Genomic DNA, 17,112 nt, shown 5'->3' on the forward strand with positions numbered 1-17,112 from the left:
TTTATTACCATGCAACACTTTTTTAATTATGAATTATTTTTAAATTATAGATTTTTCGAATCAAACCAAATCGGGCCATCCATATACAAGAGGCCCAAGCCCAACAAAATAGCAGGCCGGCGTGGCACCGCAACGGCAAGCAATTCGGTGGGCCGTGATGGCGTGGCCCATTATCCGTGCGGGAATGGGCCGCTTTTAGCCCGGTGGCTTCAGACTTCAATTTCATTAGCCCCTTTTCCCCTTCCTGAACGGCGACAACAAACCAGCCCCACCCACGAGCCATAGACCACCCATTGCCCCGGCGCACTCTACCCCCCGCGCCGCCGCCGCCGCCGCCGCCGAAAGAAGGAGAGAGAGGGAACGAGAGAGATGGGAAAGAGAGGAGGGGTTCGTTCATCCTCAGGGGGGAGTAGAAACGTTCTGCTCCGTCGTCTGGAATCTTCCTTTAAGAACGGCAACTATGGAACCCTCGACCAAATCATCAACCGTCTCCGTTCGAACTACCCCGACTACGCCCGAACAAAGCAACAAGTCCTCGCCAGGCAGGTCCAACGTGCCCTTGAAGAATCTAAACACTTCCTAAACAACAACAATAACAAGCATAAGAGGAACAAATCCCACTCTCCTTCTCAAACCCTAGTCTGCGCCGCCGATGATGAAGAAGAAGAAGAAGATGATGATGATTGCCAATTCCGAAGCCCCACTCCGAAGAAGCTGAAGAAGAGTGATGAGTGAACAGAGATTGATATATAGAGAGAGGCTCAGCATCATCGAAGGCGGCATATGGAGCAGGAACGTCCGTCGACGGCTACTTCGTCGTCTTTATCATCGTCCTCTTCTGACGATGAAACGGATGGTGCCGTATCGACGTCGGAGGACGCGATATATGGCGAGAGACTGGAGCCGGAGTTCATTTTGATGAGGTCAACGCTGCGCTCGAGTTATAGCAAAGCAAAGCCGGCGGTGGAATCGAAACCGGAGGAGAAGAATCTTGAGATGGAGGAGGTTGCTCAGAAGGCCAAGAAGATCAATTCGGTTGAAGGAGAGAGAATTGAAGGCATTGGGACGGATTCGAAACCAGAAGTGAAGGGTTCCGGCGTTGGAGGCAATGGTGTTGGTGGCGGTGGTGAGGTGAAGGGGAAGGACGAGCCAATGTTCAGGGATTTGGGTGGAATGGGAGGGGTGGTGGAGGAGTTGAAAATGAATGTTGTTGTTCCGTTGTACCATCCGCGACTACCTCAGTGTCTCGGAGTTAGGCCGCCAGTGGGGATTTTATCGCACGGTCCACCTGGGTGTGGAAAGACGAAGCTGGCTCATTCCATTGCCAATGAGACTGGATTTCCATTTTATAAGATTTCAGCTACTGAAGTGGTCTCTGGTGTTTCAGGTGCATAAATTTATTTCCTGCTATTGCATTAATGAATTGATTGATTTGGTTTTAGCGATCAAGTTGAATCTAGCTGAAAACATGACAATTATGTGATCAATTGATCTATATTTGGGAAGGAACGTGCTTCTGTATCCAAAGTAGTGGAAGTTGAGTTCATTACAATTATTTTCTAATACTTAGCACACAGTGAAAAACCAGTCTCATTTTGAAATAAACTTTTTGTTTGAAATAATGGAAAATGTGATGATATAGACAAGGTGGGCATTCTCCAAATATGCTTAATGTCATATTGTGCTGTCAATGTATTTCTTTGGATTTAAATAAGTCAACAATTTACTTAGACAGATACCTGGTCATGTCCCGTAGTCATTCTGGTATGATTTTCTCTAATGTGGTGGGACAATATGTTATCTCTTCTTGTGCTTTCCAATTATGCGTGGTGTGTCATTAAGTAATTAACTCAAACAATCCGCTTGTCCTAATATTTGCGTTTGACCCCATGAATCTGCAAATGTTAGATATTTAGCAAGTATTGCTTTGTGTTGTATGGAATCAGTGTTGATTATTTCCATTTTAATGCTGTTGAAGTTTCTATCCACTTAGTCCTCAACAGAAGTCAGGCTGATCATTTTTAAAATTATTTTGGAAGATTTCTAGAGAAAACATGGTTTTGATTATTGGATTTTTTCAACTTTTTTTTTTCCCCTTGATAAACAGATTTTTTAACTTTTTTCATTATCCAGGCTTGTTGTTGAGTAATGTTGGTTCCAATCTAACATTTACTTCCTTTCTTCTCGTCCCCGTTCTCTAACTGATGACAGAGACGCTTTGCTAAATTTTAATATCATTTTGTGATAAAAATTTCAGGTGCATCTGAAGAGAATATTTGAGAGCTTTTCTCAAAAGCTTACAGGACTGCTCCTTCAATTGTATTTATTGATGAGATTGATGCAATTGCTTCAAAAAGAGAAAATCTACAGAGGGAGATGGAACAACGCATAGTGGCAACTAATGACCTGCATGGAGGAATCACACAGACTTGTACAACCAGCTGATAAAGATTTGAATTCAGAAAGCTCTCATCACGGACGTGGCTATGTACTTGTGATTGGAGCTACCAATAGAATCGATGCTGTTGATTGTGCATTGAGGAGGCCAGGAAGATTTGATCTTGAGATTCTGTTGGGTGTACCAGATGAAAATGCAAGATTTGATCTTGAGATTCCGTTGGGATTTGTTCTTAGCTTGTTTCTTCATTGTATAGCAACTGGAAAACTGTAGCCATACCAAACAGCCCCTTTTTGTTGGACATTCCTCCTGGCAGAGAAAAGGCCTTGTGAGTGCAACAAAAAAACTGAAGTTGCCTTGTTGATCCTTTGTTTGGTTACCATTTCATGCTACCGACATTTGTCTATGTTCTATTTATCTGGACGTAAGTTTGATGAGCATTATATTATCACTGAATTTGGTTATCATTAGGACAAGGTTAGCTTGGTCTTTACCTCATGCATCAATTAGTTGTATGCGGTTGATAGGGACATTAGGAATCATGAACACTTGATTTTGTGGATTGTTAGTATCTTTGTTTGTGGACTTTCAATTCTATTACTTTTGTGAGAGCGCTGTTTTTGTTGCTTTGAAATGGCAAGGTTTCTTATTGTTCCTCAGTTTTAAATTTTCTGGACTAGATATGTGAAAGGAGAACTCATTCTTTCTTGTGATGATCTAGAATGAGGGTCAGACACCTTAAGCTTATGAAGTTGTGTTGATACTGAATTTTAAAAACAAGTTAAATGGTCCACATCTGATTCTCATGACCCGCATATTTGTTTTTTGTTTTAGTACTTAATCACAACATATTCCAGTATTTTTATAATGTTGTTTAATTGTGGTTCATGTTTGCAGTTTGAAGTACATTCAATGTTGCTATGGTCACAGTTTTGAAGAATGTTACCAATGTGATAACTGCACTCGGCGAAATGTATATGTTCAATAAGCCCCATGACAACAAAGTTTGGACTGCTTTGTTCTTAATGGTATGTTTGAATGACTCAAAATGTGTGTGTGTGTGTGTGTTTACAGTAAGATTGAAAATGCTTGTAGTTAATTCCTGTTGTTCTGTTAGTGTGGACATGGGTGAGCAGCATGAAAATTTATCTTTCTTTTTTGGGAAATTTTTTGGCAAAAGAAAATTTTTTATTTTGTGAAGCATTTTGGAGAACCATATGTTGGAAACTCAAATTCTTATATTATGGTTTCGTGGAAAAATATGGGTTGACTGATCCAACTTTATGCATGCGTGCAGTATCCATGCAAGTACCCTTTGAAGATTGCACTAGTAAAATGCATGTGTGCTCATATGGTAGGATGACCTTTGGGCAAGTAAAGATTTCAGGTTGATGTTGTTATTGACATGGAGGAGGTTCATGAACCCTGGTTGAGCATTAGGGTTAATTTTCTAGAGTTCATTCACATTCTCAACGTCTTGTGAAGGCTACCATCCATGAATCACAATCATTGGGTGACCATAAAAAATTCTCTTCTTTTTGGGAAGTCTTTGTTAAAAGGAACATTGCATTTGGATTGTGGGAAATTGTTTTGGAAATTTTTCCTTTTCAAAAATCAGGCTTTGAAGGTAGTGTTTCTAAGAGAAAACCTTTTTATACATGTTTTCTTATGTTACTCAAAATACCTTAGTACTCATGGTGCACCACCACCCAACCTCTAGCCAAAGTGCCATTACCTCTTGCTGAAATGCTATATGAAGTGGTTGTAATGTCTATTATTACTTAAATACTTTAAAAATGAGTTGCTGAACCTGAAAAAAACTAATTTTTGACTCCAAAATTTAGAAAGCACTTTTTAAAAGAAAATCCTAGGGCTTAGGAATTAAGGTACAAGTTTGGAAGGTCACTAAACCAAATAATCTATTGAGCTGGCCAACTAGCTCCGTCATTCTTTATGGCAAAGTTTGTATTTCTCAAAAAAAACAAAACAAAAGAGAATCAATGTGCACTGGACGTTTAGCCAAATAAAGCATTCGCTTAAATCCATCAATAAAACAATATACAATGATTATCCACATCCATCACGTAAGAGACAAGAAAATGGCATTTTTTATAGACCATAGGCTTGCCTTGTTTATTCATGGAAGAAGATACGAGCAGTGTAAGACAGATGGGGATATTGCTCAAGGAAACATGTTGGAACAGAATAAATATTATCAGTGTAGTATCTCTCATGTGAGAGAGATAGCCGGAGTTGGGTTTTAGATTCCTCAGCATTTTATTCTTCAAAATCTTTAAAGCATTTGACCAGATCCTTTAAGTCCTTTACCCTCTGGAAAGCTAAAGTCCCCTCTAAGATAAAGGTGCTTACTTGGTTGTTCTTAATAGGGTTACACTAACATGTCCAAGAATTTGTTAAGGAGATGTCTTATTCCCTTTGCTATATATTCTTAATCCATCTATGAACTTCTTCTTTTGCTGTTCAAAAAAAAAAAAAAAAAGAATTAACACTAACTACCCGTTGCAGAGTAGGAGGCCATTGAAGGCGTTATCTTTGGATGTTTGTTTCTGTGTTTTGATAGCTCAGAATCTGCATCACATCTTTTTTTACATTGTTCTTTCTCTTGGGGGATTTAGAAAAAGTTATTTGCTGTTTTAGGAGAGAAATGGGTTTGTCCAGATTTGGTGGAGGATTTTATTAGGTATCTCTTTTACAGGATTTGGGAAGGGTGTAGGTGGTTTTGTCTTGTGGGTTTGTGGTGTCTTTGCAGTTTTATGGGGAATTTGTACGGAAGGGAATGCTCATTAATCATTATCTTCTCAAGGAAGGGGACTTCTGATACTTTGCTCTGGGATAGGATTCAGTACTTGGCTTCTCTCATCGTTTGCAGCAAACTATTTTAAAGGGTTGCCTTTCTCAGATTTTCACAGAGATTGGAAGGCAGTTTTATTTTGATTGTTTTGTAGTCTATTTTGGTTTCTTATTTTCATAGTGGGGATCTAATTCTCCTCTTTGTACATTCTTTTCTCTACAATGAATATATCTTCTTTTTCTATAATATACACACACAAATTTATATATATCATCAGCCTAATATGTTACGCACTCCATGCATCAGTAATTGCCATAAAATAAAATACAATAAAGTGACTACATCAGTATGTAGAAACAGATATCTATATCTATATATATATATATATATATATATATATATATATATATTATCTTACAATCTTTAAAAAAGAGAGGAGCCACTCACTGGACTCTGGCTTTGGCTTAAATCTATCTGGAAGGCGTAAGTGGTGTGGACCACACTATAAGGATAGTGCAAAGATATCTGAATTAAAAGCCACAAATATGAAAGAGACAAATAAATAAAAACAAGCAAGGGATTAATTGGCGAAGTGTTTGTGCTTGGGACGAAACTCAAAGTTGCCAACCTTTCTCTTGAATATGGAATTGTATCCTTAGTAGTTCACATTCTCTCACAGAGGGAGTTGACAACACATAAATGACAGCATCAATCCAAGGATTTGTGTTGTGTTATATTTTTGTAGCTTGGATAGAAATTTTGAGCCATCTGCCCGTTGAATCTTCAATGGTATTACGTGAGCTGCATTCTTATATTTCTTGGGTCATAGTGGGTTTTTTTCCTCTGGTCGTGAGTGTGTGTGTGTGTCTAGACAAGAGTGTCTATGGTACATTTATATACAGTTATTGTAAGATATCATCATTTGATCTCAATTACTCATTGGTAATTCAAAAGCTTTTTTTTTTTTTTTTACTTTTCTCAATCTTTATATTTATAGTTTTTCACATGTATATGATTTGTATCTTCTTGTAAATTTGGTCTAACGGTTTGTACGCTGAGAGGCTTTCCCTTTTCCTCATGCAGATCATTTCTGCAATTACTGGAGGAATTACTGATCTATCTTTTCATGCTGTTGGCTATACATGGCAAATTATTAACTGCTTCTTAACAGCATCATACTCTGTGAGTAAGTTTGAATTTGTTGCTTTTCATTTGTATTCTTTGCTTTGGAAGCTCCTTTCCTCTTCCATTTGTTTTAACATAAAATAGGTGCCGGAGACATTTTATGATATCTTCTTTTGGCCTTCATGGTCCTACTTATCTTGATGAAGTTTTAGCTTAAGATATCATGCTCAATGGGTTAAATTACGCTAAAATTTCTGAAAATTTTGATTTTGGCATGTCTTGCAATGAAAGCCCTGGCCAACGTTGTTTCTGCACAAGTTTTGTGGGAAATTTTGATAATTTTATCAATTTTGGCTTTTGAGAATTTATATTATTATGGAGAAAATGTCACTGAATAATATAAAGTTTGCTGAAATTGTTGTTGCATTTAGCCAGGAGAATCAAAAGCTCAGAGCACCCATGCAACGAAAGCCCTGGCCAACTTTGTTTCTGCATAAATTTTATGGGAGATTTTGAGTGAATTTATGGAATTTTAAATTTTTACAGAATGAAAAATATCATTGAATTTTGTAAATTTTGTTGGAATTCTTGTTCCATTCAACCTCAAGAATCAAAAGCCCAGAGCACCCATGTAAACAAAATGAAATCCCAAACAGTCAGGTTCAACATTACAATGCCCAAATAAACTCCCAAACCCATGCATGTACGGATGTACCTAATTTGGAAATTTGGAAGTTCATAACATCTCAGCGCATTGTCAGTCATAATTGCCTTCTCGTTCATCTTGTTGATCTTAGTCGGAGCTTTGTCATTTCTTGAAGGCCAATCTACTGCCTTCTTGTTTGATGGCAGTGGGTTGACTTTAATATCGTTATAGAGGCTGATCCTTTAGGCTATGCTTGATTTTTGGTATGTCTGTTCCTAGTAACAGAATGGTTATGGTATTGGAATATGATAGATTACAAATCATCATAAAGCAAATGACAATGCAAAAATATTTGTTAATCCATAACACTGAATAGAATGATTATTTCCAGATGTCACTGTGGGAATGTGTTTTTTTTATCGTATTGCATATTTGATTGAATGGCAACCTTGCATTGTCATGACATTTGCTTCGTGATGACAATACTCTTCTTCTGTCAGCTATCAAATGTGTACTATAATATATTATTCCTAGGAATAACTGTAAACCAAACACAGCCATAGTGTCAATTTGGTTTGTCAGACCCTTTCACTCTTTAAAGCCCACTCCTTGTTATATGAACTTTAATTGTTTTGGCGCCTGGATGTGTATCTTGGATTTGATGCTGTACTCTGACCGAATAATGTTATATTTATTTTGTTGTTTTCTTTTTCTTTCTTTGTCTTTGTATTTTTGTTGGAAGATAACTGAAATGATATGCAATTGTTAACTGTTAAAAGAACAGAAATGATGCGCAATTGTAAAATCAATCTTTAAAATCTCTACAAGTAGAATTATTTCTATTAGAAAAATGGTTGCCATTTTTGTTAATTTTGGTTGACTTCAGTTTTGATAAACAACTTTTTCTTAGCAGATTTTTGTGTCTTAGTGGATTGACAAGGTATCAAAAACTGCACATCTCCATAAAGCACCATCCTTTCTGGTTTTGCCAAAACCTTATTGATTACTTTCCGGAATTCCCCACATCCTGCAGGGCCACCAGGCTTCACCAAAACACGAGAAGAGAACACACCATGAAAAGTTGTTGGTTTAGGAAAGCTTGTATTTGCAATATTTTGTCTTTTTATTTCTTTGTTTTGTTCCTGGAGATTTGGTCAATATGGTAAAATAGATTGAGTCTTCGTTGGTTATTATTGTGGTTAGGAGATTGTGTTTTGCGTGAGGGTTGTTATTTTTCTCTCGGTGTCCCCTTTTTCAGTTTCTTCTCCCTTCACCCTCTCTTGTCCTATAGAAGATCTTGGAGTTTTGTGAGTCCCTCGTAATAGGCCTCTAATTCAAATTATTCTACACCACTATGAACACTATGGTGTGCTGTAACACTAGATGCTATCTTTTGAGGAAGCTTTTCAAAATAGAAGTGGCGGTAGTTTACTCGATACATGGGCAATGGCTACCTGGAAAAAGGAAAATTGTGAATTTAGAGCTAGGTGTGCAAGTATGGACTTGCACAAAGTTAGAGGTTAACCATGCCCAATGATGTTATGAGAACCTTTTGCCTACAGTCCAATCCTTCTGAGAACTAGGGAGTGCAACTCAGATGGCTTGATCATAATTTTATAAGCTTGGGTTTAGGTTGTGTGAGGTCTGACTGGGTTGAATGGGATTGGGTCTACGACATGTTCCAGTACTAAAGAATAAAGATCAGAAGGATTAGCCTTCCCTAATATATATGTAATCCTCCCATTCAAATCAAGATGTTTCTAATTACTGAGATGCATTCGGCAGCCTTGTGGGATCCCTAAATAAGATACCCTTATCAATTGCTGGCATCCTTCTTTTCAAGGTGCCTACCAGTTTGGAGAACTCTGCGAGCATCCTTTTTGGTAAACCTTCTGTCGTTTCATTGGCTTGACAATGGACATTCCTCCACCGACCATAAAAAACTCAAGCTTCAATCAAATGTTTGAGGTCGTCTAGCAGGAGTGTTTTTTGAAAGGGCCAAAATGCGCGAGAGATCTCAAGCCTGAGACTTTAATTAGAACTGCAGTGTATTTTTACTCTGGCTTGTTCTGTAACTAAAAACTGGCAGCTTAGTTATGCATCTGACAAGCAAGCAGTTTTCTCTGAAGAACACGGAGTTTCTTCCATTTGGCTTTTGCTACAAGAGCACGTAATGAAAAAAATTACAATTATCTTTTTATGCTCCTTAAATAATAGAGAGGTTAATTGGAGTTGCAAACACAAGAAGTAATTTACCACACTATATGGTCATGCATATGTCTCTGTGGCAGACATTAATGAAAATGATTTCACGATTAAAAATTGTTAATTCATAAATCACTTATCAAAAAATGGGGATTCATTTCTTTTCCCCGTGTTATCTTTATAGAGACAAATTTTAATCCAACTATTTATTGAAAAGAAGAAAAGCCACCCAAGATCTGATTGTAAACAAAGATGGGTTTTTTTTTTTCTTCCTTTACTCTTTATTCCATTTCTTTTGTGTACTTGGTCATTAGATATTGTGAAAAATTCTATCACATGATGGATTAAGCAGAATTGCCCTGATAGCAAACCATGTAAATGACTACTCGGTGGTTAATTGGAGGGTATTCTAATCACATGGCTGTCGTCTGGGGGAAGTATTTATTTTTTTGCCTCTGAGCTTTTGGCTTTAGTTTTAAGGGCTGCTGTTTCTTTGGCGATTGCCCTCATAGTCCCCTCTTCCCTGAAATTGGGCCGGATGTTGGCTCTGGAAGGGTGGAGGACCTTGTAGTGCCGGAGTTGCTGCAGCCAGATGACCTGAGGTGTACAACTCCCCCTTCAAGGTAGCATAAATCTCTCTCTCTCTCTCTCTCTCTCTCTCTCTCTCTCTCTCACACACACACACACACACACAATTTGAGAGGGAGTGAGGTTTGCAAACAAAGAATCAATCGAAATTGATCGTGATCTAGGGTTTTAAGGCTTTGGTTTAGATTTGAGTAGATTTGGACAAATTTATTTTGTTGGGAATATGGATTTTTGGACTTTTGATTTGAATTTTTATAAATGTGGACAAAGTAGGGCATAAAATTGGATTGACTTTCTTTCAAATTAACACAAGTTAAAAAAAAAAAAGAGTTCGAAATCTATGTTTACAAACACTATCTTAGTATAATTTTGTTTTATATTTTATTTAAATTTATATAAATCTGAATCTAAAGTTTGACATTAAAGCTCCCAAATATACAATAACTCAATAAGTATAAAGAGTTATATAATTTGCTTTTTCTTTCCTTTAAATTTGTTACATTTCCTTATGTTAGATGATTATTTTGTGATTGCAGGAAAGTTTGTAAATTTTCTTTTTGACTTAAATATGTTACCAATATATCTTTCTTCAAACCTAAATTGACTCGATGCCAAGGTCGGCTCTTCACAATATGGGGCCCTAGGCGAATGATTTAATTAGGGGTCCTTAATATTTTGTTTAATTTTTATTTATTTTTAAAATTAATTTTTGTAATTTTTTGAGATGCAAAATCACTAGTTAAAGTTTTATATTAAAGATTATATTAAGACTTGAAAAAGAGAGAATTAAATTATATTTACTTTACTTTTTAAAATACAATTTCATTTACTTTTTGAGATAGTGGGAAAGTCAATGTATTGGAAGAGATGATATCAGAAATAATGTTAATATTAAAAAAAAATTGTGAGCCCCAACTTTTGTGGAAAAATTAATATATATAAAGAGATGGTATCATAAATAATGTTAATATTAAAAAATAAAATTTGGGAGTTCCAAAAATTTTGAGGCCCTATGCAAACTGCTCAATGGCCTTACGGTCAAGCCGGCGATGCCAATCTAAGCTATTGCTTCTCATAAATTCTAATGACGAAAACATGTGAAGAGGCATCTGTGAGTAAAATTTATTTTGCTTAGGGTCTATTTGGTATAGTTATTATTTTTTATTTTTTTATTTTACTTCTCCACAGTGAAAAAATAGATTATAAAATACGTTTATTTGGATTAAATTATTAATTTTATATACTTTTAAATTAAAAGAAAAGATACATAAATTTCAAAAATATAAAAATAAAGCATTTTTATTATTTTTTAGTTGTCATGTTCAATAAAATTTTTATTGCAAAATAAATCTTGAAAGTAGAACAATTAAGTAAAATAATTATAATAAATTTTGAAAGTAGAACGTAAAATAATTATAATAAATTAAGCACTTTTATTGTCCGTCCGATGTCATTTCTTGCTCGCTCAATCGTTTGGAATCGCCCAAAGAAGACCACTTGCTTGAGTCATCGTGCCAACACAGAGGTCGGGGGTATCAAAAAACAAAGGAGAACAATTCTCTGCAGCGGCAACGATCGAACGATCCCTCTCCCTCTGTAAACGACGCCCTTCTGAAGCATCGCAGACTCCCACCCGGCTTTCTTTTGTTCTCAGGAAGCAGACAGAGAGTCCCTCATCCGAAGATAGGATTTTTGAAATCTGATTTCAGATTGTATTGATATAGGCGAAATTGATCGTGATCTAGGGTTTTAAGGCTTTGGTTTAGATTTGAGTAGATTTGGACAAATTTATTTTGTTGGGAATATGGATTTTTGAACTTTTGATTTGAATTTTTATAAATGTGGACAAAGCAGAGCATAAAATTGGATTGACTTTCTTTCAAATTAACACGATTGCAGGAAAGCTTGTAAATTTTCTTTTTGGCTTAAATATGTTACCAATATATCTTTCCTCAAACCTAAACGGATTCGATGCCAGAGCTGACTCTTCACAATATGGGGCCCTAGGCGAATGATTTAATTAGGGGTCCTTAATATTTTGTTTAATTTTTATTTATATTTAAAATTAATTTTTTTAACTTTTTGAGGTGCAAAATCACTAATTAAAGTTTTATATTAAAGATTATATTAAGACTTGAAAAAGAAACAATTAAATTATATTTACTTTACTTTTTAAAATACAATTTCATTTACTTTTGAGATAGTGTGAAAGTCAATGTATGGGAAGGGATGATATCATAAATAATGTTAATATTAAAAAAAAAATTGGAAGCCCAACTTTTGAGATAATGGAAAAATCAATATATGTGAAGAGATGACATCATAAATAATGTCAATATTAAAAAAAAAAAATTTGGGGACTCCAAAAATTTGGGGATTCTAGGCAAACTGCTCAATGGCCTTATGGTTAGGCCTGCGATGCCAATCCAAGCAATTGCTTCCCATAAATTCTAACGACGGAAACATGTGAAGAGGCATATGTGGGTAAAATTTATTTTGCTAAGGGTTTATTTGGTATAGTTATTGTTTTTTATTTTTTTTATTGTATTTCTCCACTGAAAAAATAAATTATAAAAATACATTTATTTTGATTAAATTATTAATTTTCTATACTTTTAAATTAAAATAAAAAAATACATAAATTTCAAAAAAATAAAAATAAAGCCAATTACAAAGTACTTTTATTATTTTTCAGTTGTCATGTTCAATAAAATTTTTATTTCAAAATAAATTTTGAAAGTGGAACAATTAAGTTTAATAGTTATAATAAATTTAATTTTTATCATAGTAATTTTTAATGTATATTATTTGTAATTTTATTATTTTAATCATATTTTTATAATTTTTTTATTTAAAGATGAAAATGAACATTTTATTAATTATATTTTTAATTTGTATTAGTTTTATAAATATTAATCAAACATGTTGCTGGTTTTTAGTTTTTAGTTTTTGTTTTTAATTTTTTAATTTTTTTTTTGTCAATGATATCAAATCCATCCCTAAGCTAGTGCTTGGATGTCCTTGTAGGTGAAACTATATTGCCCCTACACCAACAACACAAAATGTAATTAACTCTTTCTCTGCACATCATTTTATCCTTCATTTTCTTCGTTTAAAGCTTTGGGCCTAGCCTGTTAGCTTACTAGTTGGCAGACATATTTGAATTTATAAGCCATATCAATATTTCCTTAATAGATTGAGATTTGAGATGGAGATATGTCATTTCATGGAAACTAAAATATTTAAGTTAGAGTTATTTGTTAGCAAACTTATCCAAAAATACACAAATATTTCCTTTTACGAGAATCCCAAAATTGAGGTCGAGATTTCATGTCATCCAAAGTATATTTTGATTTTATTTTTGCTTAGCATATAAACTAAAATTTATTTTAAAAGTAGGTTTGGAAATCAAGCTCAAGCCACTATCTGTTAAGGATCTATTTGTATTAAGGATTTTGATTGGAAAAAAATGAAAGGTAAGGAAAATAAGAACAAAACTCATTTTCAACTATATTTTCCCTCTTTATCAAATACTACTGAAAAAAAATTATTTTAATGTAATGAAAAAAATTTTAATAAATCAAATACAAATGGTGTGTAAAATCATATTTTTATTTATTGATTTGGTATATTTTTTATTTTTATTTTTTTTATAACTAAATATTTGAAAAGGAAATTTTTTTATTACTTTTTTTTTTCTTTTTCTAAGACTTATCAAGTTCCAAACAGGTACTAAATGTTTTGTTAGTGCAGAAATATTTGATACAAAGAATTTTAATTTTGGTTTATATGTTGTACAAATGTTTTGATTTATTTTCAACAATATTACACCAAGTAGACTACAAAAAGTAGGATCCACTTGGCAAACGGTATACCTTTCCCGACCTATGTTACATTAGTATAGAACATGTAAGACATGAAAATTTATGCAAATCTAAATTGTTTTATTTTTGCTTTGAATTTAAAGTAAAATTTAATTTGAAATAAACTGGAAAAAAGAAAAAAAAAGATTAAGAAATTTACTCGAATTTGAAACATACATTGAAACTTTTAAATTTAAATTTTATAAAGAAATTATAATTGATACATTCTAATGGGTTAAAAGTAAAATGATAGTGAAGTATAATAGAAATTATACAATAAATATATTAAATTATAAAAGATCGACTCTATTCCATTCTTTCATATTTTTATAATAATAATAATAATAATAATAATAATAATAATAATAAAAGACACTGTGACATTTGACAAAAAAGGTGAGGATCTTTTTCGAGTTTTCAAAAATTTCAGACTTTTCGTGCGTTTTTAAAAATCTCACTCCTTAGATATTTGATTTTTAGAGCACTTATACTTTGAGAAAAAAAATTATTTATTTTTTCAAATACAAAAGAAGAGCTCTATCTTTTTGGTGGTGGTATTGATTGTATTTCTCTTTTAGTTTTTGAAATTATTATTGTAAAACATTAATCCTTTTAATTTTTTTTTTCTTTTTTTAAAGGAATGTCTGTGATAACTAAGAATAAGGTAAGTAAGGATAAGTATATTGAAGTAGAGAACCTTAAATAAATGTACAAAAGAATTCATCTAATCACTACCCAATAAGTTAACTATCTAAAGAGGCTCAAATACCATTTTATCTATAAAAGAGAAAAAAAAAAAGGATAATTTATTAGAAAATCACACGATCCAAGAAATTTAAGATTTTATTACAAACCAAAGCTTTAAAATAAATAAAAAATATTTCGGTATTATAAGATCGTATGGTTCTAGAAGTCTAACATTTTATTACTAACTAAAATTTTAAAATAAATAAAAAATATCTAGATAGACTTAATACCTTTTGCTTCTAATTAAAATATTACAAATGATATTTTGTAAATGTCCTACGTGTCTCATTAAAAAGCATAAGCGCTCCAAAGTTCAAATATTATCTACACTTACTATTTAGGAATTTTTATTAAGAAATTAATAATTTAAATGCATTTGTAAGACATAGCCAAGTTTAGAAAGTATTTTGATGAAAATCTTCTTTCATATGAGAAGTATATATAGCATTAAAATTTTTACCTTTACAAGCATATAAGAGATTAAAATAGAAAGATTTGTAACATAGAAAAAATGAAGAAAAATAAGGAAACAACTAATTATATAAAAATAATTAATGCGGGTTTTAAATATTACACCCACTCCAAGTCTATATAAACCTATTTATCGAGTTCATTTTTTTTGTGTGAAAGAGTGAAAAGTCATTGAACTCTTTTTTTTTGTGTGGAAGAAAGATATAATGAGTTTCACTGCAACATTGAAATTTTTTGTTTCAATGGTCAATGGCACTCTCCTTTTGAAGTATTTCAAGTGGAAGGATTTTTGCTTAGGAGCTCGGAAAGGCAGATTGATGCATACAACCATGAGAGGATGACGATCCTTGTTCCTGGCAAATTAATGAAAGAGTAGTAGTATGATAAACTATTCTGTAATCCAATAAAACAAAAAATGAAATGGACTGTATATTAGTTCATTTCATTTTTTTCTTTGTATTTTTAATTTTTTATTTTAATCGCATGATATCATATGTGCATTTCTCCTTCATTTATATTTCTCTTTTGTTTTCGCTTTTTCAAATTGATCTAAAAGTTTGAGACACCATGACCACTAAATTATGGTCTTCTTGCAAATTTTGATGGGTTTGAGATCTTTATGTACTTGAAATTTTGAAAAAAGGGCATCCTCCTTTGGGTACTTGTACTTCTATTTTCTTTGCATGTTAATTTTTATAGTTTTACTTATTTGGCAACGAAGGCCGTGACATCACATAAAATCTTAAAAGGAAATTATTTGGATAAAAATATAAATACACTAATGCTACACTTACCTACCAAGCATCACATTTTTTTTTACATATTGATTTAATAATTGTACCCGCTACTTTATTAGTATTATATTATGTATATATAGTACAATTATTTAAAGCAGTGAGTAAGAAAAAGTGTAATGTTTGGTAGGTAAGTGTTGCATTAGTGATGTAAATAATTCTAATATCTTTTCTTAATGTGCTTAATTACTCACACAATGAAATCTTAATATGCATTATGATTAGTACATATTTAAAATGCTCCATATGCAAAATATAGAATGAACTCATTTCAACTATTATTATAGAAACAATAACATTCTCATTACATACATACTAAATGGTACAAAATTACAAATGCAGCCTTAACATTATCTCAACAATTCAAACAGCCGTATATATATGTATGTAAAATTTATTCAATGAAACAAGAGCTAGCTAGTGATCCCATTAGAGAATTCCCCAGGCGGCTTCGAAACTTCAACCATGAACCTATCCTACAAAATTAAATAATATTCAGCATCCCCAAAAAAAAAAAAATTAAAACAAGAATTACAAATTAATTTTATAATAATAATATTAAACCTTGAGCTACAATAATGAATTTACATACTTGTGTTGAATTTTACATCAGATAAAATTTATTTTTATGTAAATCCCATTTTTAATAATAATAATAATAATAATAATAATATTAATAGTGTATAGTGGGTAGAAGGTGATTAGTACTTGGAGCAATCCACGTTGGGTGAAACGGTGCTGATGCCGCAATTTCCAGGCAGGGCCTTTGCCAAGTCGGGCTTTATGCTGATTTGCTGCGCTGCGGATTTGATGCAGCTGCACGCTGCCTTCTTGCCCGCCGAGCTCGACGCCGCTGACGCCCCCGCGCAGCAAGCCGGCGGCGGCTTCCCCGACCCATTCTGGAGGTGGCGCACGCACGGCCTCACTGCAGGTACAACTCCTCATAGTTGATTTCATGGCCAGGAATTGAATTGGGCAGACCATATATGTAAGTCTTCTGGGTTTATATAAAATTATTTATATATAAATGCATGGAGAGTTCGTACGTGGTTGAGTGGAAGAAAGAATGAAAGAAGGAGATGAAGTAGGGGTCATCAGAAGCACCGATCTTGGATGGCTTATGGAGCATTGCCATGTAACCAGCTTTATATATAGCTTATTTATTTGATTGATGGGGAGGAGGATATGATAATAATTGAAGAAAATCGAGCTTGGTTGACAATGACATATAGATGATAAGTATAAATTAAGTAAAATTCAGCAACGAGCTTTCAAAAAAAAAAAAATTTCATTCTCTATATTTTCAAAAATTATTAAAGAACTTCGTAAATTTTAATTTTATTAATAAAATGATTGACCACTAGTGAACCAGTATGATATGTGAAAAAAAAAAATAATCATAATAAAATAATATTTATTAAATTAAATTTAAAAAAAAAAAATTGATTAACACGATATCTTGA

At 33.2% G+C, this 17,112-nt stretch overlaps 1 protein-coding gene across 7 annotated transcripts; it reads left to right on the forward strand.

The window, feature by feature from the left end:
- Nucleotides 1-244: 244 nt before the first annotated feature.
- Nucleotides 245-11,662, forward strand: LOC131165871 (cell division control protein 48 homolog C-like). 7 transcript variants are annotated; one of them, XR_009139682.1, is made up of 6 exons: nucleotides 245-1,387; nucleotides 2,258-2,822; nucleotides 3,296-3,426; nucleotides 6,294-6,392; nucleotides 7,895-7,921; nucleotides 8,015-8,174. XR_009139682.1 is itself a non-coding variant. In XM_058124003.1 (2 exons), exons 1-2 carry the CDS (start codon nucleotides 784-786, stop codon nucleotides 2,278-2,280), a joined length of 627 nt encoding a protein of 208 aa, XP_057979986.1. In that variant the 5' UTR covers nucleotides 245-783; the 3' UTR covers nucleotides 2,281-2,858. The 7 variants fall into 7 exon arrangements, 1 of the variants encoding a protein (XP_057979986.1); XR_009139681.1 differs by having other exon boundaries at nucleotides 7,895-11,662; XR_009139680.1 differs by lacking the exons at nucleotides 7,895-7,921; nucleotides 8,015-8,174 and having other exon boundaries at nucleotides 6,294-6,530.
- The last annotated feature ends 5,450 nt before the right edge of the window (nucleotides 11,663-17,112 follow it).

Source organism: Malania oleifera, chromosome 10 (genome assembly GCF_029873635.1).
Source record: "Malania oleifera isolate guangnan ecotype guangnan chromosome 10, ASM2987363v1, whole genome shotgun sequence".
In the NCBI taxonomy this organism is placed as follows: Eukaryota; Viridiplantae; Streptophyta; class Magnoliopsida; order Santalales; family Ximeniaceae; genus Malania; species Malania oleifera.